The sequence below is a fragment of the Macrobrachium rosenbergii genome, chromosome 20 (genome assembly GCF_040412425.1).
Source record: "Macrobrachium rosenbergii isolate ZJJX-2024 chromosome 20, ASM4041242v1, whole genome shotgun sequence".
Lineage (NCBI taxonomy): Eukaryota > Metazoa > Arthropoda > Malacostraca > Decapoda > Palaemonidae > Macrobrachium > Macrobrachium rosenbergii.
Genome location: NC_089760.1, coordinates 13,690,001 through 13,715,411, shown reverse-complemented (window position 1 = coordinate 13,715,411; position 25,411 = coordinate 13,690,001). Strand labels below are relative to the sequence as shown.

Genomic DNA, 25,411 nt, shown 5'->3' with positions numbered 1-25,411 from the left:
GGATGTTTTAGTTTTCTGAAAAAGAAAACTATTGAGATGGCTTTTTGTCTGTCCGTCCGCCCTCAGATCTTAAAAACTATTGAGGGTAGAGGGCTGCAAATTGGTATATTGATCATCCACCCTCCAATCATCAAATATACCAAATTGCAGCCCTCTCTAGCCTTAGTAGTTTTTATTTTATTTAAGGCTAAAGGTAGGCTTGATCATGTGTCTGACACCGCTATAGCTGCCAACAACACAGGCCACCACCTGGTTGTGGCTGAAAGTTTCATGGGCCGCGGCTGAGAGTTTCATACAGCATTATAAACTGTACAGAAAACTCGATTGCGCCGGAGAAACTTCGGCGCATTTTTTTGCTTGGTTTATGTAATGATCACCTTTAAGACACAGACAACAATAAAAGGATCCCATCAAAGAATCGAAAGCGCGCAGGCATTACATTTCGCTCCATGACGTTCCTTACGGTGAACACTGAGGACGGAAACTGTAAAGGGATAGTTTGTTCAAGCGATATTCCCGAGTATTAACAAAGCATTGCCGCAGTGATTTTCTTCGTGCTAATTTGTGGCTCAATCTCAGTTAACAGGATCTGCAGTGACTTTTGTAAGGTATTTGAGCGTATTCACTAAGTGTGAATGTTCTTTTTTTATTTTGTTTAAAGGTTTGGTCTACTGTTTTCTTAACAGTCCATTCTGTCTTTAAAGTGACGGACTGATCATATACAATGTGGTATTAAAATGTCACTTGTTTTTTCCTGAGATATACAAATATAACTCATTTAGTTATCGTCATTATATCTCCGGGATCATTTATTTAAAATTAATCAAATGGGTTATGCATTAAGACTATTTTTACTTGGCTTTTAAGAGGGGATTTAACAAAACACAGGACGTGCAAATGAATATGATGACACCAATGTGCTTTGAATCATAACCGTATTGCTTATCTCAATGTATGCAGCGTTTTGATATACAGAATCTTCAGTCGTAATGACAGCGATTGTTTGTGTAGCACAGTACCTCGCAATGGGGAAAGAATCCTGTAAATTGGACGTTCAGTTACATGACATAACGGCACACAGGCCAAGCAAAGGCACTGCCGGAATTCCGCTTATTATTGTTATCGTGACACTGGATTTTTCAAAGTCATTCCGTCGTCTGGCGTATGATTTTATTTTTTGGCACTCGGGCACTAGTCTTCACCGTAGCGGACTATGCCTGGCATTTTACTTTACAAGATTTGACAGCGTGGTATCTACTGGTAACGTGACGGCATCTAAAGCGTTACAAAATAAAATTATAGCCGCTGTCAATATCGTTCAGTTTTGGGAAGCAAGCTTTCAAGCACAGTCGTTTCTGCATTGCTTTTAGCTCATGCGAAGTCTCTTCCCGGAAGCCTTTGTAATCACAATATGTAATGTGCTAAAAATGCTAAAATTCCAGTGGTTCAGTTACCAGGAATCACCAACCAGTGCGCAGTCAATTACTTGGTAACACCCGACTGAACATCTGTGGTGAACGATTTTCGATGAAGAGTTCGCACGACCGTTCTCATTTCCGTCCCATTTTAATTCCTTCCCATACTCGTTCTCTTCCATTTTCAGTCCTGTTAACTATTGGCTTGTTTTGCTATTGGTAAATAGTGTGACTCTGCGATGGCTAGGCATTGCTGCTAATATCAAAAAAACAATATCCAATAACAGAAGATTATTCCGGGTAAAATGCGAATTTGAAAGCGCATTACGGTATCGGTAGCTTAGAAGACAAATTAAATAGTTTTTCTCTTCTTATATATATATATATATATATATATATATATATATATATATATATATATACTTTATATAGGCTATATGTGTATATATATATATATATATATTATATACTGTATATAGGCTATATGCATATATATATATATATATATATATATATATATATATATATATATGTATATATATATAGTATATATATATATATATATATATATATATATATATATATATATATATATATATATATATATATATATATATATATATATATATATATATATATATATATATATATATATATATATATATATATATATATATTATATATGTATATATATATATATATATATATATATATATATATATATATTATATATGTATATAGGCTATATATATATATATAAATATATATATATATATATATATATATATATATATATATATACATATACAAAACTTTGTACGTAAAGTAGTTTCTCAAAGAAACAACGCTTTGTTAAAGTTTTAAGTCGTTGAAACTGCAAGTCATGTTGAACTTTTTTTTGTTCAGACTGTAATGACCGACAGAGAACAATGTATGTCAGTTATTAAGCTCTGACTTTTGTTCCTTTGTTCTTGGCGTGGTATGGCCTCACTGCAATTAACGAGTGGGTGTGTCATCACCCAAAGTAAAAAAAAAAAAAAAAAAAAAAATCCTCACTACATCACGCCTTACGGTATGTGAAACAAAGACAGTTATCTCTTTATTGCAATAGAGTATGCTAATACTTACTGATAGACAGGATTCAATATGAGGCTTTGTGATGATTTATAACTGCTGTTGGGCTGACAATTGCAGCTGAGCAAAAAGACATGAATGGGGACATTAGGTGACAAATTTATACAGTAGAGTTTTTGTTTAACATCTCATGAAAGATGAGAGCTTAGCGCATGGACTGGACTGGAATATAAAATCAGGACAATGGCCAAGCGCTGTGATCTACGAGGTTATTCAGTGCTGAAGATAGTGATGAAACAATTGTTAGGAGAGAGTGGAAAGTAAGATGAAAGAAAGAGAATATGAAAGGAGGTACAGTAAAAGGAATGAAAGGGGTTGCAGCTAGGGGCCGAAGGGACGCTGCAAAGAACCTTAAGTTATGAGGTGCACGACAGCACTACCCACCCTTCGGGAAAGAGTTTTGCGTATGGCTGACGTCCTGGCAACGTTAATATGTCCAAGCTTCCTAGAACTTGCCACACAAACTGAGCAGTCTGGTGCAAGCACTGTTATGTTGCAATGAGGCCGAAAAACAAGCAGGCTAAGTGTAAAAAAGCAAAATCTCTGTCCGCTATTCCTGGGAATTTGTGTTTTTTTCCAAATTAGAGGATAAATTAGTTTAATATCACGCAATTTTTCCAGTAACGCCCTTCTCTTGTCTCCTAACGAAGCATACACCTTAAAGATAAGAATCAGAGTTTATGAGGACTGGGTGGGAGGTGGCTGATGACAGAATTCTGGTTCCGTTAACCCTCATTTCATCATTAAATTCTCCTTGGCAGAGTTTCTGACTGACAGGTCTAAATTATAGAGTAATTTCAAGACCTTGATGATGATGCATATCTACTTACGCTAAATTAATGTAAATTGCGAAGGAGAAATGTACAAGTCGAGAACGAGTCACTGACCAAGAATATACATTACACACACATATACACACACACATATATATATAAATGTGTGTGTGTTTTTTACAGTGTGTATGTAAGTATGTATGTATTTATGTGTATATATATGTATATACACATATGTATGTATATACTCTATATATCTATATATATATATGTGTGTGTGTATATAAATATATAAAACAAGCCTTATCCTTTGAACATTCACTCCAGCAGTCTGGAGCTCTCTGAGCTTTTCGGAATTTTCTGAAGCCTTTAACCTATCTCCCTTTATGGGCCGAGTATCTTTTTATTTAGAGAAAAAATGTTATCGATAAGTTATTAATTTTCCATTTATATAATTCTCTTCTTTCAACGGGAGACACATTTCTGTCATTCTAAGAACTCATATCATTAGAAGGTTTTTGTTTACACAAACTCTGGAAGGAAATGAAATGCGTTTATTATCATTGCCGGTTGCAAAAGACGCTTCATGAAAAGTGAGAATATGCCTGGAAAATTGCTGCTTTCATCCATTGTTTTTCCTCTGAAAGCAATGTTAACAAGCGCTCTTCAGGTCGTTCCCAAAGCTGGACTTGAATCCTATTTCAGCGGGATCATATATCTGTCCAACCATTAATCAATGAAAACAAAATATCTCTCGTTGCAGTGATGTCGAATCTTGGTCGTATTCAATAACTCACTTTGTAGTCATCCTTCTCATACCAGTTTCTAATTTTTTTCTCTCTTTGCAAAGGGCCGTTGCAAAAAAACGTTAGGACCATACAGGAAAAGATACAAGAAATATCTGGGGAAAAGTATTCGGATCGGACGACGCTGGTATCCTACTGGGCTATAAGACGAGGCTTGAGGAAGCTTTGCATTTTCTTTTCTGAGCACTGATTTTGGGGATGAGGTTGCTGGCCTTTACCCATGCCATCTCAGAGGGTCATAGGAGCTTATGAGTTAATGTCGTTTGGCATTCATTGTTGGTCACCCATCTATGTAATGCTCAGACCTAATGTTGCTAAGCTTCACGGATCAAAAGGCTAGTCTGGTGGCGTAAAAAGCATGTTACCGCCTAGCAATTTCAAAATTATTACAGGAATAACGATTTTTCCTACTCATGGCATCCGTGCGATGCGTTCAACAGCCCCCTCATGACAATGAGCTGTACTAAAATTATCATAATATGTGTAGATAAAGCTTGATTTCAGATCTGAAGTAAGTTTCCTTCTTTAAAAATGAAAGTGCGCTACGAATGAATGCACTGCATTCATTATGATAACACGACACTTAAATGAAAGAATAATAAATTAAATAAAATGACCTAGAGATGGGGTGCAAATCAGTCAGATCATAAAGTAAGGACTAAACTAATTAAAATAGCCATCTTAATGGAAAAGAAAGACAGATAAAGCCATCGCGCTTACCATACAAACATATGACTGTTGGCCATTGTGTCTTGAACTTTTGCTTCTGAAGGATATGGACGGGACACTCTTCGAGTTATGCAGTCAGAATAGTCTCCGCTATTTCTCCTTCTCGCGAAGAGCAAAGTCTTTAGACAAAACTGTTTCTAAAAGAAAACTACGGCGTCAACTTCTTCGGCAAATCAAGATGGTCAATCCAGTTGCATTAAAGTTTTCCTCTCAGAAATATCTTTAGTTTCTCCACTTGTACTCAAGAGTCCCGGATGTCACTTCCAGTTGGAGATCAGTTCGCGAACTGGCGTCTCACTGTTCGCGGTTCAGCAACAAAGTGCAGACAACGAGAGTCTTTTTCTTTTACTGAAAACCTCACTATCACAGGAACCACCTTACTCTCCTGCTGGGCAGACGGCGAGGCAATGAGTGAAGGACCTGCCCTCATGCTACCCTATATGAAGCCTAGACGTCCATCTCCCTTCTGGCTCTCACCCCCTCCCGCCCGGCAACGACACCTTCCCCCTCGGAGGCACGCTCCCCTCCTCCCCCGGCGAGCCCCTACCGCCTCAGAGTCCCTCGCGCGTCAGAGGGGAAGTTGAGCCACCACCTGTTTGCGTGCTCTAAGCAAGGAAAGGGGCTAATGGCGTTTGCCTTTTCCAAGAAGGATTAAAACACTCAAGCGTAGGAGATGTGCTGAGATCACGCACGTGATGCAAGCGCTGTGTTCGCCGAATCTACCGTAGATCAGCGGCTTTTATTAGTTTAAAAACACATACAGTAAGCTTTGGGTAGAAATTTCAATTATTTACTCAGCGATTTTGAGTTCACTGAAAATTTGGTGATGGTTATGACGAACGGATATCACACATTTTGTTATTCTTCATTTTAATGATCAGTTCCCATCATCATCAATATCAATCTAGGAAAAAAATTCATTTATATATATATAAGTTCATAAATATATATATATATATATATATATATATATAATATACAAAACACACATATATATATATATATATATATATATATATATATATATATATATATATATATATATATATATATATATATATATATAATATACAAAACACACATGGATATATATATATATATATATATATATATATATATATATATATATTAATTAATATATATAACTATATATATATACAGTATATATAAAATATATATATATATATATATATATATATATATATATATATATATATATATATATATTCCCGAATTAAACCACTAATTCTGTCACCAATAATGGACAGAATCTGCATATCGTGAACCTGAGATGGAAATCAAGTATCCCAGTTATTGACCATTGTATTTCTATGTCTCAGCTAAGTTAAAGAAATAGTTAAGTTAAGAATTCCACGTAAATAGTATATATTCCCAATTTAGGAAAAATCCAAACGAACCAAGGATGAGTTTGGATTTTTCCATGGTCACCTATTCACTTACTGACCAAATCCAGCGGTGCCTGACATCGCCGAACAAATGACCAGCTGTATAGCGAACGTTTACCTAAATAAGGGAAAACTAAAGAATTAGCAATAATGTTTAAGACTTTGTGGGGTTATCCTGTCCGGTACGCAAGCTATCTATTTATCTATACGAATAATATATATATATATATATATATATATATATATATATATATATATATATATATATATATATATATATATACATATATTTAATATATACATATATGTGTATATATACGCATATATATATATATATATATATATATATATATATATATATATATATATATATATATATACTGTATATAATTTATATATATCTTTAGGGCTCGTGACTAAAGAGCGGCTAGGATAAACATTTTTTTTTTCAAATTGAACATCACACCCATATGCCACATTCTTGAATAGATTGCAAATCGACATCAACCTCTAGCAATGACTACATTCATATCCCTTCATGCTACCAAACTTGTTTTTAGCCACTGACTAGAATAGAAGAGGGGCAGATAAAAAAAAAAAAGAAGTAAAGGAGTAGAAATTCAAGCCCAGAGTTATAACACTGAACGGTGGCATCCTACCCTTCTGTGGAACAGGGAAGTAACGTGATGCCAGTCAGGAAGCTAATTAAGTGCCAGAAACTGGGTAAACACTCGCAGTCCGACGCGTTACATAAGGATCGTTCAAAGTCGTTTTTCTTTACCCGGCGTGAAAGGCTTTTTTTTTTTAATGGATATTATGTCAGAGGTTTAGGGTACACGGTGTCTGATAGCAATTAGAACAACTTTTATCAAGTTTAAACTTGGACGTAAATATTTTCTCCCATGTATGTATGTATGTAGGCCTATATATGTATTTATGTATGTATATGTGCGTAAAACTTTTTCCAGCATGTCCTGTTCACTGGATGGAAAGCGATTCAGGGAAAACCTAGCAAAGCTGAACTTTGTTCTAGTATATAGTTACCTTGAAATTAGAGACTCGTTTCCTGATAGCCGCTAAGCTTACAAGGAACAAATGGGAAATTGTGATGCCCTTTCAGAAATAATTAACTTACATCGAAGATATTCTACAAAACAGGCCTGAGTACAAACTTTTCCTAACCAATTTAAGTACTGCTTTTGACAGGTTAACTGTAAGGTTCCTACACAAAACTTAGTAACTTTTGTGTCGTTGGCTATGTACATAATTTCATTCCCAGGTTTTTCGAATACCGGTCAACATAGCCTTAATAATGGTGCTTTTAATGAGCATAACCTACCATGAAACGGTTTTCAGCAAGGGACTGTTAAGGACCTGTTTTACCTGTAGTCTTCGATAGAGTGGTAATTAATGCTAGTAAAAATAAGTCTGCACAGTGTGCACATGATGAAACACTTCTTGCTTTTGTTTTCTTCCCAGGAATGCTAACTCCAGTTGCTCTGTTAACCTTCCTAGAGATCTGTCAAGTGGCGTATGAAGCTGATCCCAAAGAATTTAGTCTTTTTTTTTTTTACAGTCTCGTACCGCGCTGCCATTGCAAAATTCATCGTTGCATAGGCAACACTTTACCACACTTGATAAAACCTGGACTTCGAGATATGTTCTGGCTGTAATTGAAAAATTCCACCTAATTATTACTAAATAAAGTTAGACTATATCTACCAACAATGATGATAGAAATGATGCGACACGTTTTATAAGTAGATACTTTTTGTCGTTACTTCACGACAAAAAGTTTTTACATTTAAAACATAATCGCATAAGTTCTATCATCTCTGCTGGTAGATGTAGTCTAACTTGTTTTAGTGATAATTACATGGAATTTTTCAGTTATTGCCAAAATTAATCTTGAAGTCCAGGTTTCATTAAGTGTGGTAAAATATTCACTCATTACAAAGCGTTGCCTATAGATAGTGAATTTTGGAATGCATTTGTATTAAATCAGTACAGTAATCTAATGGAAAGTGAAAAAAAACAATATACTGTTTAGTCAACACTGTACACTTGTGTCTGAATTGGCAAATTTATCCACCACGAACTCTTCACTGAGACATTGATACATGTATCTATAGATTTAGAGCAAAGAAAGAGCATTCAGTCGTTCTTTCGAAATTGCGTTTCTAAGATACGTTTTCAGCCGGCGTTGTATTGGGCGGAGAGCGATTTTCCTGCTGTTGCCGTGGTGACTGGCCAGACAGTTTGGATTTCAAGTTTCGCTATTCTGAGAAACGCCTCAATTTAACCTGCTCCGCCACATATTCACTCCCCTGATGAAATCGTCTTCATTGATGCACTCAGAGATTGACTCATCAATCTGGAGAGTCCGACAATCGATTACTGAAGTTAGTCTGTCTGTGAGGTAACAGTCGGACCTAGGTATAATTTCACCACGCCAAGCGAAAACAGATTCCGTGAAGATGTTAAGTTCATATTAAAATGGCATAAAACACTGGCACACAGGAGTATCCTAAGTAACATAATATTCTAAAATCTTCATGAAACTTCTTAATATTTTCTTTCTTACATTTTCTATAAATTTTTAACTTTCTGTTGTTGTTCTGCCTCATAAACGATGTTTGACAGGAGTAGATGTACTGGTGAATATACAATAAATATATATATATATATATATATATATATATATATATATATATATATATATATATATATATATATATATATATATAATGTATATGTATGTACGTGTATATATACATATATATGTATGTATGTATATATATACATACATTTATAAATAAATAGATAAATATATTTATATAACATATACATATTCACCAGTACATCTACTGTTCTTAAACAACGTTTCTCCATCGAGTGCTACCTATCACCTTCAGGCAATAGTTGGGGATGAAGTTGCAAGCCTCGTACCCTTTTCGTTCATGGCAAACGACCGACTACTTGACTAATCCAGAGACATTATGAGGTTTAACGGAACCCACTTGTGTAAATGTATAGTTCTGGCTTTTTAGGCGACTACTATAATGAGTAAAACGCGAGGTATATAAATTTATATATATATATGTAAAATATATGAGTATACAGTATATGTATATATATATATATATATATATATATATATATATATATATATTATATATATATACACACACACACAATCACACACACATATAATATATATATGACTATAATCATACTGACACGTGAGTTAGATGAGTGTTTGTATGTTCGAAGCAGTGTATGTGACAGGTAGCTCATCATAATTTTTTCGATTTTTCAACCAAATATTTGTTTTTGTTTGAATCGCGTACCCAAAATGAGGCATGTACCTCACGAGCTAAACGCAATAGACGACGAAAAATTCAATGGGGGGGGGTTTCTCCGTAAGTCAAGTTTCAAAGCCTCTTTTTTAATTTACCTTACAGGATCGTATACCTTTCATCTCCCGAGCATGGGTTCTTTCAGGATTCCCCTCACACCCTCCTCCGCCTCCTGCTCCTCCTCCTCCGCCAGTTCCATCCCTCTACCTCCTCCGGACTAAATTATGAGCTTCTAATTGGAAGAGAGGCTCTACTGATGACTTCCGGTTCTCCCAAATTGCTATTTGAGAAGTAGCGGGACGTCATTCTATATTCATAACACTAAGACCCGTATTTGCGAACATAGGTGAAGGTAATTCCTTTTTAATACTCTGACTGTGAAGATAATGCCGTGGGGATAATAATAATGAGCACAGAATGGTCATTATGTAAATAGCGTTGAGGATCGAATGGCGTAGGTAAATTGGATGGTATAATCATAAAAATCTAAGTAGAACAACCTGTAATGAAATCAATTCTACACATACACACACGCGCGCGAGCGCACACACCCACACACACACACACACACACACATATATATATATATATATATATATATATATATATATATATATATATATATATATATATACATATATACATATACATATATATATATATATATATATATATATATATATATATATATACATACATACATACATACATATATCATACTTAGCAATCTGCGTGAAAAAACACTATGCCACGTGGTGCATGGAAAATCTTATATAAAATAAAAACCATATGATGTTTTTAGGCGTATCAGTGGCACTGAAAATTCAATAAGCAATCCTTACCGTAATGATGTACTAATACTAGGAATCAGAATAAGAAACAAAGAGTTGGAATACACTAAAACTCAATCAAGGTTTCGACTCTGTTCCTTGCGTAGAGAGAGAGAGAGAGAGAGAGAGAGAGAGAGAGAAGACAGCGGCTCTCTTGCTGAATCAAATATCGGGTTTTTGTTTGGGAAGAGAGGAAGCAATAGGGAATCAAACCAATGCCAGTCGTAGGGGATTCGGAGAACGAGACAAAGGAGGGGAGACCAAAGTTTGATTAGGCTGAATTTGACCCTTCGTTAAATACGGACCGCTCGGATGATATGTGATGTTGCGGTGCGCTCGAGAATTAGAGAGGTCTGATGGAGAGAGAGAGAGAGAGAGAGAGAGAGAGAGAGAGAGAGAGAGAGAGAGAGAGAGAGAGAGAGAGAGGAGATAATAATTAGAGGTGAGTTATTGTTTAGTGTAATAGATTGCCTCAACTTCAGAAAAACACAATAAAAGTGCATAATATGAAAGTGACATACTGAGAGATGCTGAGAGAGAGAGAGAAGATAAAAACTGAAAGTGGGTTATTGTTTGCTGTAATAAGTTGCCTCAAAAAGAGAAGCAAGGCAATATGGAAATGACGCATGCTATGAGAGAGAGAGAGAGAGAGAGAGAGAGAGAGAGAGAGAGAGAGAGAGAGAGAGAGAGAGAGAGAGAGAGAGAAGATAATATTTAGAAGCGGGTTGTTATTTACTGTAATAAATTGCCTCAGAATGAGAAAAAAGGCAATACGGAAGAGACATGCTAGAGAGAGAGAGAGAGAGAGAGAGAGAGAGAGAGAGAGAGAGAGAAGATAATAATTAGAAGCGGGTTATTGTTTACTGTAATAAATTGCCTCAAAATGAGAAAAGAGAGAGAGAGAGAGAGAGAGAGAGAGAGAGAGAGAGAGAGAGGATAGTCATCTGAAACGGGCAACTGTCCACGGCAATAAATTAGCCCCTAAATGAGATGAAGAGCAAAATAGAAGACACTTGCGCAATTGCACCATCCCTGTAAACATCTCTGAGCTCGTTCGTGACTTTCCTGGGAATTTCGATGACTTTCGTTGCTGTCCACAGAGGAACTAAGTTTCTGATTTACATGACACCTCTGAACAAGTAAAAAAATGCGCCGAAGTTTCTTCGGCGCAATCGAGTTTTCCTAAAGCGTGTAATGCTGTATGATCCGCGGCCCACGAAACTTCCTGCCACGGCCCGGTGGTGGCCTGTCCTACAGCGTTGTCAGGCGCACGATCATGGCTAACTTTAACCTTAAACAAAATAAAACTCACTGAGGCTAGAGGACTGCAATTTGGTATGTTTGATGATTGAAGGGTGGATGATCAACAAACAAATTTGCAGTCCTCTAGCCTCAGTAGTTTTTAAGATCTGAGGGCGGACTGAAAAAGTGAGGACGGACAGACAGAGCCATCTCAACAGTGTTCTTTTACAGAAAACTAAAAAGCATCACTGAATAGGTTTGAACCTCATCCTGTGGTCTGTCAGCATTACGCAATTCATTCACTTCATTTGCCGACGATAAAGAAGTCGAGTATCGGGGAAATCTTGCAGAGGCAGGGTCGTCATAAGCGAAGAAATCAAATCTTTGACTCTCATTGTATTTATTTATTCATTTTATTGGAAGGGTCGAACTTGTGAGTGTGGACAAAAATGCAAGATGATGAAGCACATTCGGACACACGTGCTAAACAATAAGAAAAAAAAAAGCTTTTGTCAAAGGCATAACAGCTGCAAAAAAAGCTATCCTTCAGTTTTATGCCATATTAAAAACATCTTTTTCGATCCCATACTGAGAAATTTATGACCAATTAGATTGGCAAAATTTTCAGTTCTCGGAACGCCGTAAGAGGCTTTTCACAATATTGTTATTTTTTCCTTCGAGTACCGTTGTTTTAGTAAAGCAAAAAAATCCAAAAGGGCATGGTTTCCAAAAACCAACTCGATCCTGTAAATAACACGGGAGTTAGTATACTTGACTTATAACAGTTGACATTGGGAAATGACCGTCCAGAACAATATGCAGATGAACTGATAAGTCAATGGCCTCTGCTCGGTACTTCTCCGGCACACGAATGAATTTCATGATAAAAGTCAAAAGGTGGCGAGAGTTAGATGAATCGGATGATAATTCCTTATTACACTGGATCTCCAGCTAAGGATGAAACATTCTTATACCCGCAAAACCTGATGGAGGCGCAGGTATTTGTGGTATAGATTTATTGAAGTTTAGGCGTCTCCTTAGATTCTGAAGGGATTTATATATATGTGTGTATATATATATACAAATATATATATACACATATACATATATATAAACATATATATGTATATGTATATATATACATGGTATACATATATAATTATATATATATATATATATATATATATATATATACTGTATATATATATAATAAAATATATAATATATATATACATATAAAACAGTCCCCACAGCACGTTCTAGTGCCAACCGCCGGCCTCCTGTGAGCACCAGGAGAGTTGGAAGACACAAACCTACTTGGATGAGAACTTTGAGACGGAAGGATGACGACCAACAAGAGATTTCTGGAAGTGATCGAGAGGCTAACAAGATACGAGCCACTGCACCGTCCGTCTTTTTACTGCTGAATCAAGAATGAGCTCTATACAGAAAATTTTCACACTGAACTTCTCTTCAAATACCTACACAGAAGGCCAATCAACATTACGTTCACCGACCTACGCGAGCTGTGTAAATCATCTTTACCTTCCCAGCATTCTCCCGCTTCCTTGTTATTATGGCTTTTCTTTTCCAGGAACTCTTCTATTCCATCTAAGCAGCCCTTTGTCAGTCATTGCCTCCAATTTTCTCTCAATGCTGTCAAATCAGTCTTTATATATCTCAATGCTTACAAATCAGTCTTTATTTATCTCAATGCTTACAAATCAGTCTTTATTTATCTCAATGCTTACAAATCAGTCTTTATTTATCTCAGTTCTTACAAATCGTCGTTCATTACCTCTGAGGGACCAAACCACTTGCAAACACTTTTATCCACTTTTCCAAGTATGCTATAAACTTTTTTTTTTTTTTTTTTTTTTACCCTTCGCTGTTCCTCTTCATTTATTATTTTGGGATCATGCTGAAAATAACGTATTCAAATTGAATATGTGATTTCGTGTCCATCCTGCGTCGTCAGGGATCTTTTAATTTTCCTCCCTGTCCTCCATTCGTCAAGTAGCTTCGACAGTTGAAATCTGGTAGCTATCATTATCATTAGAGGAGAAATCAAATTCTCACTTGCGTGCTTGTACTCTATTAGAAATGCATCTGAATTAAAGTCTGTTCACAGATCACATCTTTTGCATCCACTTCATTTAACAGCCTTACTCGTTTCCACTTCTCTTGATTAACCTCTTCCGTCATCCGATAAATTTACTTCTAAAGATCTACGTAAGTCAAACACTTCTGTTCATTCACTAGTGATACTGTGAATTATACTCTCACATTATTTAGTTTTAACTTTCCAATTTCTCCAGTAGCAAACAATTTAAACTTGATAACTTGAGTACGATTGTATGGCTTTCTAGTGTAAAAGCGAGTCTGAACGAAGGTGTTTTAGTTCAGACGTTCAAAGTTGGTGCAAATGCTGTTCAGTGAGCAGGCTCACACGAGTCTCTTTTCATATTTTCTCTTCTTTATTCATCATATATAGCTTGTTTCTAACTTCTGTGTTATGGTTACAGTTTGGCTATTAATAACAAGGTAATGAAAATCAACACACAATCACATAAGTAAATCACTCAAGTAACAGAATAAATTTCTCCCTTACATCGGGATCAAATCCCAAAGACCAGTTGGTCCACATGGGCCGTCGGATATGTTTTATCAGATCCATTTTTCTTTCCGAGAGCCCCGAGTTCAGTTCCGATGTGAGGAAGAAATTTACTAATAATGCAAATATATACAAACTGATCCGCTAAAACCTTGAAATGTATAAGTAAAGAAATTACTTCTGCTTCATATTTTAGTCTCTAATTTAATCTTCTGAGTGTATATCGATGTCGACGATGCTTAATATAACTTCCTGGTAAAATCGTAATGATTCTTCTTCCTGCGATTCCCTTTGGTGAGGCTGATTGGGAATTCAATAAGATCCCCAATAAACCTGTCATTAATGTTAATAACAGTTTTACTTTTCATGTTCTTTCATCCCTCAACAATGGATGAATTAAAATGCAGCTTCAGTGAAATGAATGGCAGAAAATATCCGTTATTGGAAATACGCGGAATTAGCTATTTTTGAGGGATATTTTATTCTCGTCACTTGGAGTCTAGTATTGGACTATTCAGTCCAGCTCTTGGTGACCTCTTTTCCTGCCTCTGTTATTTGAATAACTGAATTCTTAACGTTTGACCTACAAAACAAACGTATTATGAAAAATACGTTGATTTTGAAGGTTTCTTTTCGAAGTTAATACAAATATTTTATGTTTTATGATTCTCACATCGTTTCATTCATTTATATTTTGTTTGATTGCCATCCGGATGGGAGCTGAGTTAAATCAGATTCAAGTTGTTCCGTATTTAAAGATCTTCAGGGATAAAGGAATTTCTTGCAGTTTGGCTTACAGATACAGTCTTGCAGAACAAATGCAACATGTAATGCCTTTGAAAACAAACTAATTAACATACATGCTGAAAATAACAGCCAAACTGGAACATGTTCACGATCTTGGTACTCATATATGGAACCACTTGGTAATTTTTAGATTTATATATACCGTCGTTTAGACCGTAAAGGGGAACCGCGTAATATTAGTAGTAACAAGTAAGGGCAATACTAATTTTCCGTACACAACAACTATGCAAAGCTTATATCATACTGTGATTCACTAGTTGTTAGGGTTCATTGTTTCCCTTGTAGATCTAGGATAATTATCCACTTAAATATTCATTTCTTCACTAGAAAAAATGAGTGATTTCACTAATATTCCTAGAAAATCAACTAATATATATCTTGAATAATATGATTTTTGTTTCGATCAACTTTTACTTTGACGAGTCATTCATTTTGGTTAAAACTTTCCTCATTAAATGACTCTGAATAAAATATATGTTATTGTAGCTTGTTTGTAATCACGAAAGAATGAATTCCCAATGTGGTATCATTATCAGTTTTTCTCCGTAATACCTTTGGTCATTACTCACTAGTCACAGATGGCTCAGTCAAGAATAGCAAGCGTGCAGACCATGTGAATGTTATATTGTGTTATTATATTTATCAACTGCTTGACAATTGGCTTTGTTTATTTGTTACTTGCCTCTTTTTATTCTCTTGGTTTTATATGATTCATATTTTCATTCAAGGCAGCGCTTTGTGCAAAGATTACATGTATACACGGGTGTAGACGCGTAGTTAAATCCATTCATGATACATATAATATAAACAGTATATACTGTATATATATATATATATATATATATATAATATATATATATATATATATATATACACAAACATATATATATATATAATATATATATATATATATATATATATATATATATATATATATATACACAAACATATATATATATATAAATATATATATATATATATATATATATATATATATATATATATATATATATATATATATATATATATATATATAATATAATGTATACATATGTACATATATTCAGTTACAAGTGAAAACCGTAAGAGGAACCTGGATACAGTTACACCCACGAAGAAAAGGTTACACAACTGTGTGAATACCTAAATTTTTTGCCTACTGGTTCATCTACATTGGTAATAACCAATTAAACGGCAAAAGTAAAACTTAGGACACCACCCTAGGTCAGAGGGTTCTTAATGTAAGGGGAAGTGAAGGAAAGCAGGGAAGCAGTTAGCAAAAGACTGGCGAGGCAGGTATAGAGACGAGACCAGAGGGAAACGGAAATAAGAATTGTTCACCATGCAGACAATACCACTGTGTACATTTCTTCGCTGTGGTATTGTAATACAAATACCAGTTGGTGGCCTAAATCTCCTTCACTAAACCCCGCTTTTGAGATAACCTGGCCAGCCACGAACTGTCAACACGAAGATCTTAATCGACAGCTAATCATATATATATATATATATATATATATATATATATATATATATATATATATATATATATATATATATATATAGAGAGAGAGAGAGAGAGAGAGAGAGAGAGAGAGAGAGAGAGAGAGAGAGAGAGATGAATTCATACAGGAGGAAAATATATATATTCAGTAAACCTGTGGGGGGACCGGCACCGGAAAAGTATCCATCTATATATAAACACATTTTCTAGAGTTAAATTTGAAATGTTTCATTTACATTGCAACACGAGTCTGTGGCTAGGTCGTCCCAACCTGGTATACTCAGACATTGACCAAGGCGTAGTCTAAAAGTGTCTCTATCAAAATGCAACAATAGACATACTAAGTTCGAATAGATTTCGCTTAAGTCTTTCTAATATCGGTCATTTCTACACTTGGGGTTGTTATAAAGTACAGGATATGCAGGTTTAGCCATTGAATGCAGTTTAATTCCGGAAGCCATCCTAAAGGCTACGGCTTTCTGGTAGTGCTTGAATTCCCAGCTAATAGCAGGGGGTCGTTCATCTGAAAGATTTACAGCTTGAAGGGTTGGGGTATCGAGTGTGACCTACAATGGACGTGATCATAAGCTATTCGAAGACAATAGCGGACGTTGCAGCTCACAAGAGACTCGAGCTGGCGGTGAGATGTAATACAGAGGTACATTTATGAAAATGTGGTTGTGTTAGCTTTGTTCTATAGGTATGTTTTAGAGGATAGGGACAGGAGTGTTACATCGCTGATTAGAAGAATGATATTGACAAATGCTAGTAAGCTCATTAAAAAACAATGGTTTCAAGGGATGAGCAATGCTCCCAGCCTACGCAAATATGATCGGTAGTAGGATCATGAATCATTCGCTATAACTCACCCAAGATCATGCAGCACTGATCAACATTTGTGACAGGTTATGCTTTGTTCGAGACCAAAAATGTCCTATGGTATTACGTCTAATACTTTGTGCATGTGCACATGTATGTAAGCGCCAAAGAAGATGGAGAAAAGGAATGTGTATATAAAAAAAGAACAGTAAAAGCAGTATAAGGTATATATTGAGGAGAACGAAAACAGCAGAAAGACAGAGAGGGGAGAGGAAGGGGGAGAGGAAAAAGTGATTGACAGCATTAAGCAGTAAAGAAATAGTAAGCGCGGAGGAATAAGGACACACTTTTCTGGTGATACGATAAGATTGAAATTAAACTGGAAAACTTTGTGTGGAAGATGAAAGTTAATGAAAAATCACCTAAAAGAATAAAAATGTGGTGATGAAACAGAATTACAATAATCAAAAAGGAAAAGGAAGAAGAACAAGAAAAAAAATTTAAGAAAATATTCATTAGATTGTAGAGAGGTCGTGATGCCAGATGAGTTTATGAAATATTTGTACTACGGTTTACATAATGTTATTAATTAATAGAATAAGCAAGACAATGTAATTCCTAGATAAAGACACACGAAACAAAGATAATGACAAAAAAATAAAAGGCCAATCCGATAAACCTTAAGATTAAGAAAATGGTCTGCTATTGCTTTAGACTATAAGCCAGCCTTGTGCCAGTGCGAGCCCTTGCTTCTATAGAGCAGCCCGCGATAATATGATCAGAGGTTAAAATAAGCAATGGACTATGTAGGAAGACATAGTTTGACTTTTGGAAAAAAAAACTGCGAATAAGGGAAGTAACTAGAGTAGTTAATGTTGTTAGAGGCCATAAAATAGTTCTGTATACATAATGTGCGGGCTTTGAAAACGAGTTTGGTATTGGGACCCACATCATAAAGATCAAGCTTTGCTGGATTTTGTGATTACTTTCATTGGTAATCACCAATGAATACCAGATGGGGTTAACTCACATTAACCCTCATGAATATTGCTGAAACTTGCTACAAAAGGGCCAGAGAGCTAACGGAGATACAGGGTGAGTTTGGTTCGGAGACTTTAGGCCTACTTGAATTAGAGGTGGTTGGTGGTATCCCGGATATGTGATATGGTATATAAGAGGATAAGAGGACTGATGTGGACAGAAGGAATTTAATCAAACAGTAGAGGGACCTGACTCAGAGGGAATAAGGGTAATGGATGGAAAATTTTAGCCAAATAATACCGTGACAGCGAGAAGCTTTCGTTATGCATGCATTACAGTCATGATGAGAGATTTTTGAAGTTCAGTAAGTATTAAGCTTTTGTATTCAGTGTAGAACTAGTTGTGAATGCTACGAGAGCAAACACAAAACAACAAATAAAAAAAATAAAAAAAAATGAAAGCACTTAGTAAAAAAACCATGGAAAATGACGTGATAACTAAATTGATGAAAAATTATAAATGTCAAAGATGGGTGAGAGGACAGTGAAACAACAAAACGTTCGACGACAATACTCGGAAGCTGTAATTCGTGGCAACAGGAGACGGAAACCTGAAATAACACTGAGATCTACAATGGCCGAAGAATTTATCTGTTAACTGACAGTTTCCGTCGGTACTTAAAAGAGAGGATGGGCCGAGCTCTGGTCCAGAGTGCTGAGTTGTATGGATTGCAGATTTCAACATTTGGGAGGAATGACGTAAGGAGATTGGAGGCATCCGAGATGTAGGATTGGAGGAGGATGGAGAAAACAAGACTGACAAAGCGGATTACGAACAAGGATGGGCGACAGTGGGAGGAAGGGGTCGAGTAAATACAGCATAACTTGGATGGCTAAATACTGTATATGACGGAAGAGGGGCATTTAGCGATGATATCGAAAGACGAATGGAAGGGGAAAAGACAAGAGAGGAAATGTTTTAAGAGAAAAAGAATGAAAAGATCCCCCCCAGGAGTACATGAATAAATAAGTACTAATGTACTTCACGTATGAAATACAATAGAATGAAAACAAATGCACATGATGAGGCGAGATGGAGGAAACGATCACATATGAAGGAAATAGTACTGTATGTATGTATGAGCATGAACGCATAATTGTTCTCTATACGCAAATAATATCTGTGTACGCTAGAAAACTTTTTGGGATAAACAAGCCTAGTTGTGATCACATATGATGTGATAAGCAGATTCCCAGAAAACCACTTGATTCTGACGAACTGCTAAGCAAGATGTTTATGACTTGGGTTTACGATGAAGATTAAAGCCTTGTCAAAACATCCTGTCTTTGGTTTCTTAATATTTCTCATTTTTCCTAGAATATGTCTCATTTCCTTTCTTTTGTAATTTCAGTAGATGCAGTTGTCAGTTAAACCTAAAAATCTGTGAATTACTAACAAACAAAATTTACCCTTAAGTATGGGAAGCTGTTATGATGAAAATCTTGATGATAGCAATTTGCTCATAAAAAAGCGTGAAAATATTATCCCTAATCATCGCAACAACTTCTCTTGCTTGAGATAATAATAATAATAATAATAATAATAATAATAATAATAATAATAATAATAATAATAATAATAACACTTAACTAAAAAGAATGGCAGTTTGTAAATCGTTGAGATTGCACTGCACCTTCTCAACTTGGCGTATAAGCTGACCGTCAGGGTAATGAAAGAACTTCGGTTGGCTGCTTTACGGTTTATCTGCTGGAACGAAGAAACTTACACGGCAAGTTGAGAAAGCGCAGTATAAGCTCTGCAGCTTAAAAACTGTCATTCTTTTTGGTGAAGTATGTCTCAAAAAGCGTCTTCTTCCGAAATAATGATAATGATAATAATAATGACAAAACTGAAGAAATCCACGATGATGTCAGTGTAAACGTATTAAAAAAGATATATAGAACGAGAGCTTTCGAGAACCTACTCATTTCTCCTCCTCAATATTATACTTACATCATTGTGGGTTTCTTCACCGATAATAATAATAATAATAATAATAATAATAATAATAATAATAATAATAATAATAATAATAATAATAATAACCCCAAACAGCAATGGTAGGAAATGAAAAGCAAAAGAAGAGACCATAACACCAGCATTAACCCAGAACCAGTATAAAAAGAGAAATGATGCAGTGTCAAAATCCCTTCACTGGAGTCTGTGCAAAACAATATCAGATAGCACGAAGCAACAAGTGGTGCGAACACCAACTTGATGAAATAGTAGAAAACGAGCAGGCAAAATTACTCTGGGTCTGGGAAGGAAGGAAAGAATATAAGATTTAGGCCAAAGGCCAAGAGCTGGGACCTACGAGGTCATTCAACGCTGAAAGGAAAATAGGGAGTAAAGGTGGTTTGAAAGGTGTAACAGGAGGAAAACCTCTCCGTTGCACTATGAATCAATTGTTAGGAGAGGGTGAAAAGTGATTTGGAAGAAAGAGAATATGTACGGAGGTGTAGTAAAAAGAATGAAAGGGGTTGCAGCTAGGGGCCGAAGGGACGCTGCAAAGAACCTTAAGTAATGCCTACAGGGCACTGTGTGATACATGCACGTCAACCTGACCTGACTCTGATCGACAACCAAAAACAAAGTATCACTCTAGATACCGCAATACCGTGGAACTCCAGAGTGGAGGAGAAAGAAAGGGGAAAACAGAAGGTTCCAAAGCCCATAACTGAACTGAGGTTATGAGATGGGCTACAAGGCGTTGTGGCCAGAATCATCGCAGCCACAGTACCGAAATCACTTAAGTAAAACCACAGTAAACTGGAAGCCGAAGTAATCCCAGGACTCACGCAGAAGAGTTATTATTATTATTATTATTATTATTTATTATTATTATTATTATTATTATTATTATTATTATTATTATTATGTAGGAAATACTTTTAAAAATGTCATTCAAGTAACTACGATAGCAGCCTTAATGGGATCAGTTTTATAGTTAATCGCTCGAAACTCCTTATTTCTTCTCTTTCTGAAGGGCTTAGTCGTGCAAGCATTTTCCATAAACTAATCGTTGCTTCTTTTATAAAGTAAGGACACATTTCGGTCATTTTTATTTCCTCGTAAAATTAGATATATGCAGAAAGTGACAATGGCGAGACGTTTACCTGTAATTCTGTTTTTTCTGTATTTCATGTATATTTACAATTAAAAAGTAACAACTGAAATGTGTTCTACCGTAAAAACAAAAAGGTTACGATAAATGTGAAGCAAATACTTGCACAACCTAGACCTTCGGAAAGTGAAGTAATAAGACTAGGAAAGAGATAAGCTATAAAATTAATGCCACTAAGGCAGGTATCATATTAATTAATTTTTTTTTTTAAATATGTGAGATCCTAATGAACATCATATTCTTTAGAAGCTTGAATTTCAAGTCAATAGCCCCTGTGGACCTGTTCCATATGAATAGGTTCCACCTACTGAATAATAATAATCAAAATTAATTAAATATATTTAACGACGAATCCTCCAAAAGTAGGTTTGTCTTATCTTAGGTTTCCGAGCGAGATACCGGCTTATAATGCATGCACCGCCTCAGTGACTTTAGACAGAATTATATATCTGCTTACTGCTGGCGTTGTGTGTGAGGGGAAAACCATGGATAAAGATGCAGGAGACTCGCTATTATTCCATGAATATGCAGCTGCATCTCTGGTTCCACTCTTTGTATTCCCTCTGTGACTAAGTGGGTATAGTGTTGGCTTGGTCAATCATGGGGCAATGCCTTAGCTCCCCATTGAGAAGATGCTTTCTCCTCTACCTCCATCCCAGACTGCTTTCCTCAACTGCTGATTACTATTATTATTATTATTATTATTATTATTATTATTATTATTATTATTATTATTATTATTATTATTATTATTTGTAGTAGTAGTAGTAGTAGCAGCGCTGTCCTTGCCGCTGGTGATGTCATTGTTTTTATAGATAGGTCACTGATGTTGTTATCTTTAACGTCATGATGACCAATGAAAGCTTGACTCACTCTCGTTTCCTCCCGCCGATTGTTGCTGATCTCTTTCGTCAACGATACGACAAACGCGCAATGCTCGCTGGCGCCTCGTCCGCTTCAGCACACATCTCGAAAAAAAGACGGATCGATTGTCACTCACACTTGAGTCCGTTATAAAGATCCGAAAATCATGGAGGGAGTGTCACTCTTACTTACCGCCGGGAGGAATCGAAGTCCGTCACTATGGGGACGTTGTCATTTATTTTTCCCGCTGCTTTCGGCTGACGTGGTCTGTTCGGCATCACTTGTGCTTCTGTTTGTATGTGTTCCTAAATATTCTTAGTTGAATATCTTGGATATTTTCTTGATATGAATCAATATAGGGTAAATATCGTATACGCTCATTTGTCCGTAGGAAAACTGTCATGGACCCTTATCATCAAACGAATACAAATCTTTTTTTTTTCCTAAAGTTTTTGTAAATTTTTTTGTTTTATAACAATATAGAGTTTATTCATGGTCTGTCGTTTATGGGAAATTTGGCTGATATTTTAACCATCACAAGAAAAATACTTGTTTCGTTTTTTGCTGGAATGGTTTGAAGGCATTACTGCTTAAAATCATGAATTATAATTGAGGATATGATACTGATAAGAATATACAATAAGTGATTTTGTTGCATCGGATAAACGTATTTACAGAATTTCTGGCAATAAATGAAAGTCTCTTTTGGATTACCTGTTCACTGGAAGGTTGGCTGACACGGTTTAAACAAGCATAATCGAACAAAAATTAATCATTATTTTTTTTTTTGCTGAAAATGTTTGAGGTTTTCTTAATAAAAATCGAAAAAAAGATATCACTGGGATAAAATTCAAAAGAACACCCATTGCTTAAATTGATGATTTTAATAAAGTGATCTCAAGCTTTTATAAAAATCAAACTTAAGTAACTTCGTAATCAGATTTTTCGTCTTTTTACTTGAAGACTGATTAAAGAATTAATTAACAAACCAGATGTAAAAACGAAATTTAATTCAGTATTGCCCATACTCAGCCATTTGCAATTTTTGAAAAGATTTAAATAATTTATATTTTTTGTGAAAAATCTTTAAAATTAAAATTTACTGAATAAGGCAGTCATAGTTTTTCTGAATTTCTATAGTTTTATTTGGAAGTTTCAGTCTCGAACAAGCCAACAAGAAAAAAATTGTATCCCTAATTCACTTATTAGAATGGCTTATTCAACATTGCTTTTTAAAAAATACCAGTCAAAATAGAAAAATAATTTTCTATGTCCAACTGTTTTTCCGCAATGGGGAAAAACTTCCATAAGAGTAATGTAGACACTCAATCATCCCATCAAAACTCACATGAGACAGTGCTTCAGTGCGTACATCCACACGTCTGTGAGTCATGTAATACCTGCGTAGGCAAATCTGTTCTCAGATTTCAGCGGTGGTTTGGAACAACACGCTGAAATTTCAGGCAACATCGAGCGCATTTCGCGGTAGGCACATTTCCTTTTGAATTCGCAGAATCTTTTATACAGAACAGCAAGGCAAACGATACAGGATAAATAGGGCATTTATGTATATTCTTGAAATGATTTCTCGGTTACCTACAAAAGTTTAGTCTTAAGGGCCCCCTAGAACAATAAAAAAATCAAAACTCCTAGCATCCATGGACTGTCATATTTTTGTAAAAAACCGACCAACAGCAGATTTTGGTGAAATTTCACATTGACGGCTATTTCACATAATCAAATGCCAAGCTCTGGCGGCAAAATAACACCAAGAAAGCCGACTGATAACCACTTTGCTCAAGATTCAGAAGAAATACCATTTGCATGCGTATTTGCATATCATTAATACCTTGGCTAAGTGATCTGCGTCAACGTCTTACTTCATGACTCCAAGTCTTGCTCACACTGAGGTACAGAGATTCTTTCGGTTGTGTGATGGTAAGAGTAGGTTCAAGGAGTAAGATCTTTACCAATGTCCCTTTTAACGTAATTGTTATAGTTCTCAGTTGGAACTTTTGCTTGCTGAATCAAATATAGTATAAGCTCAAACAGAAAAAGGAAGATACTATACAATATCACCTAAAAACTATACCAAAAACGTTAACATGAACCGGAGCTATTTTTGATAAAAGCATTGGAAAAAAATAAATCGTGAGTCCATAAATCCAATCCGACCTGTAAAGGATCCACGAAAGATAAACATATATCCCAAGACGCCATCAGGCACTGAAGATCAATATACCTAACGACCTCGGCCTTGTAGCTAGCTATGAAGAACAGATCGTCACTCGAGATGAACCAGAGGAAGGTCCACTAAGAAGAAGAAGAAAAAGACGAAGAAGAAGAAGAAAACCAGGAACCGGACATGACTGTTGTTGTGGTTAAATGGAAGTCAATCGTTTAAAGGAAACATATCCGTTTAAATTAATCTTGCTTGCTTGTGTGACGTCACTCGAAAGGCCTTGGCACCGTTCCTTCTCTCGCTGTTTATGAACGAAATGAACAGTTCCGCATACTAGCCGAGGGAGCCTGTCTCTCATTGGGTGACAATGACGGAGCGGGTCGTTCTGGGTGTGTTGTTTGTTCGCGAACGGCGCTCGCCAGAACTCCTTCTATGGGGGAAGGTAAGAGACAAGTTCAAGTTCAGTTTCACGGTCATTCGTCGTTAATCTCATGGTTTCACTGCATAGCAGAGAATAAATGTGATTAAAAGTGCTACGTGAATAAGCAATGTAATATGAACACACACACGGGTGCAATTACCTTATATATTATGTACTAGCTGACGTATCCGGCGTTGCACGGTAAAAACTCAAAGCGTAGAACACACCCAAAGCATATAACAAACCCAAAACGTAGAACACACTGATATTTATTTATCCCAACCTTCTATTAGACAGGAAAAGGAATCAAATCTATCTATAGTGTCATATCAAAGGTTTTT

At 35.7% G+C, this 25,411-nt stretch overlaps 1 protein-coding gene across 2 annotated transcripts in view; it reads right to left on the bottom strand.

The window, feature by feature from the left end:
• Positions 1–25,411, bottom strand: part of LOC136849061 (uncharacterized) — a 100,324-nt gene that overhangs the window by 3,194 nt on the left and 71,719 nt on the right. Inside the window, exon 1 of one of the 2 annotated variants that reach the window (XM_067121969.1) lies at positions 4,849–5,487. The exons of the other annotated variant lie outside the window; for it this stretch is intronic. Coding sequence (XP_066978070.1) covers positions 4,849–4,874 — 26 coding nt within the window. The 5' untranslated portion in view covers positions 4,875–5,487. Of the gene's footprint in view, positions 1–4,848; positions 5,488–25,411 lie in introns of those variants that run through there. 2 annotated transcript variants of the gene reach the window in all.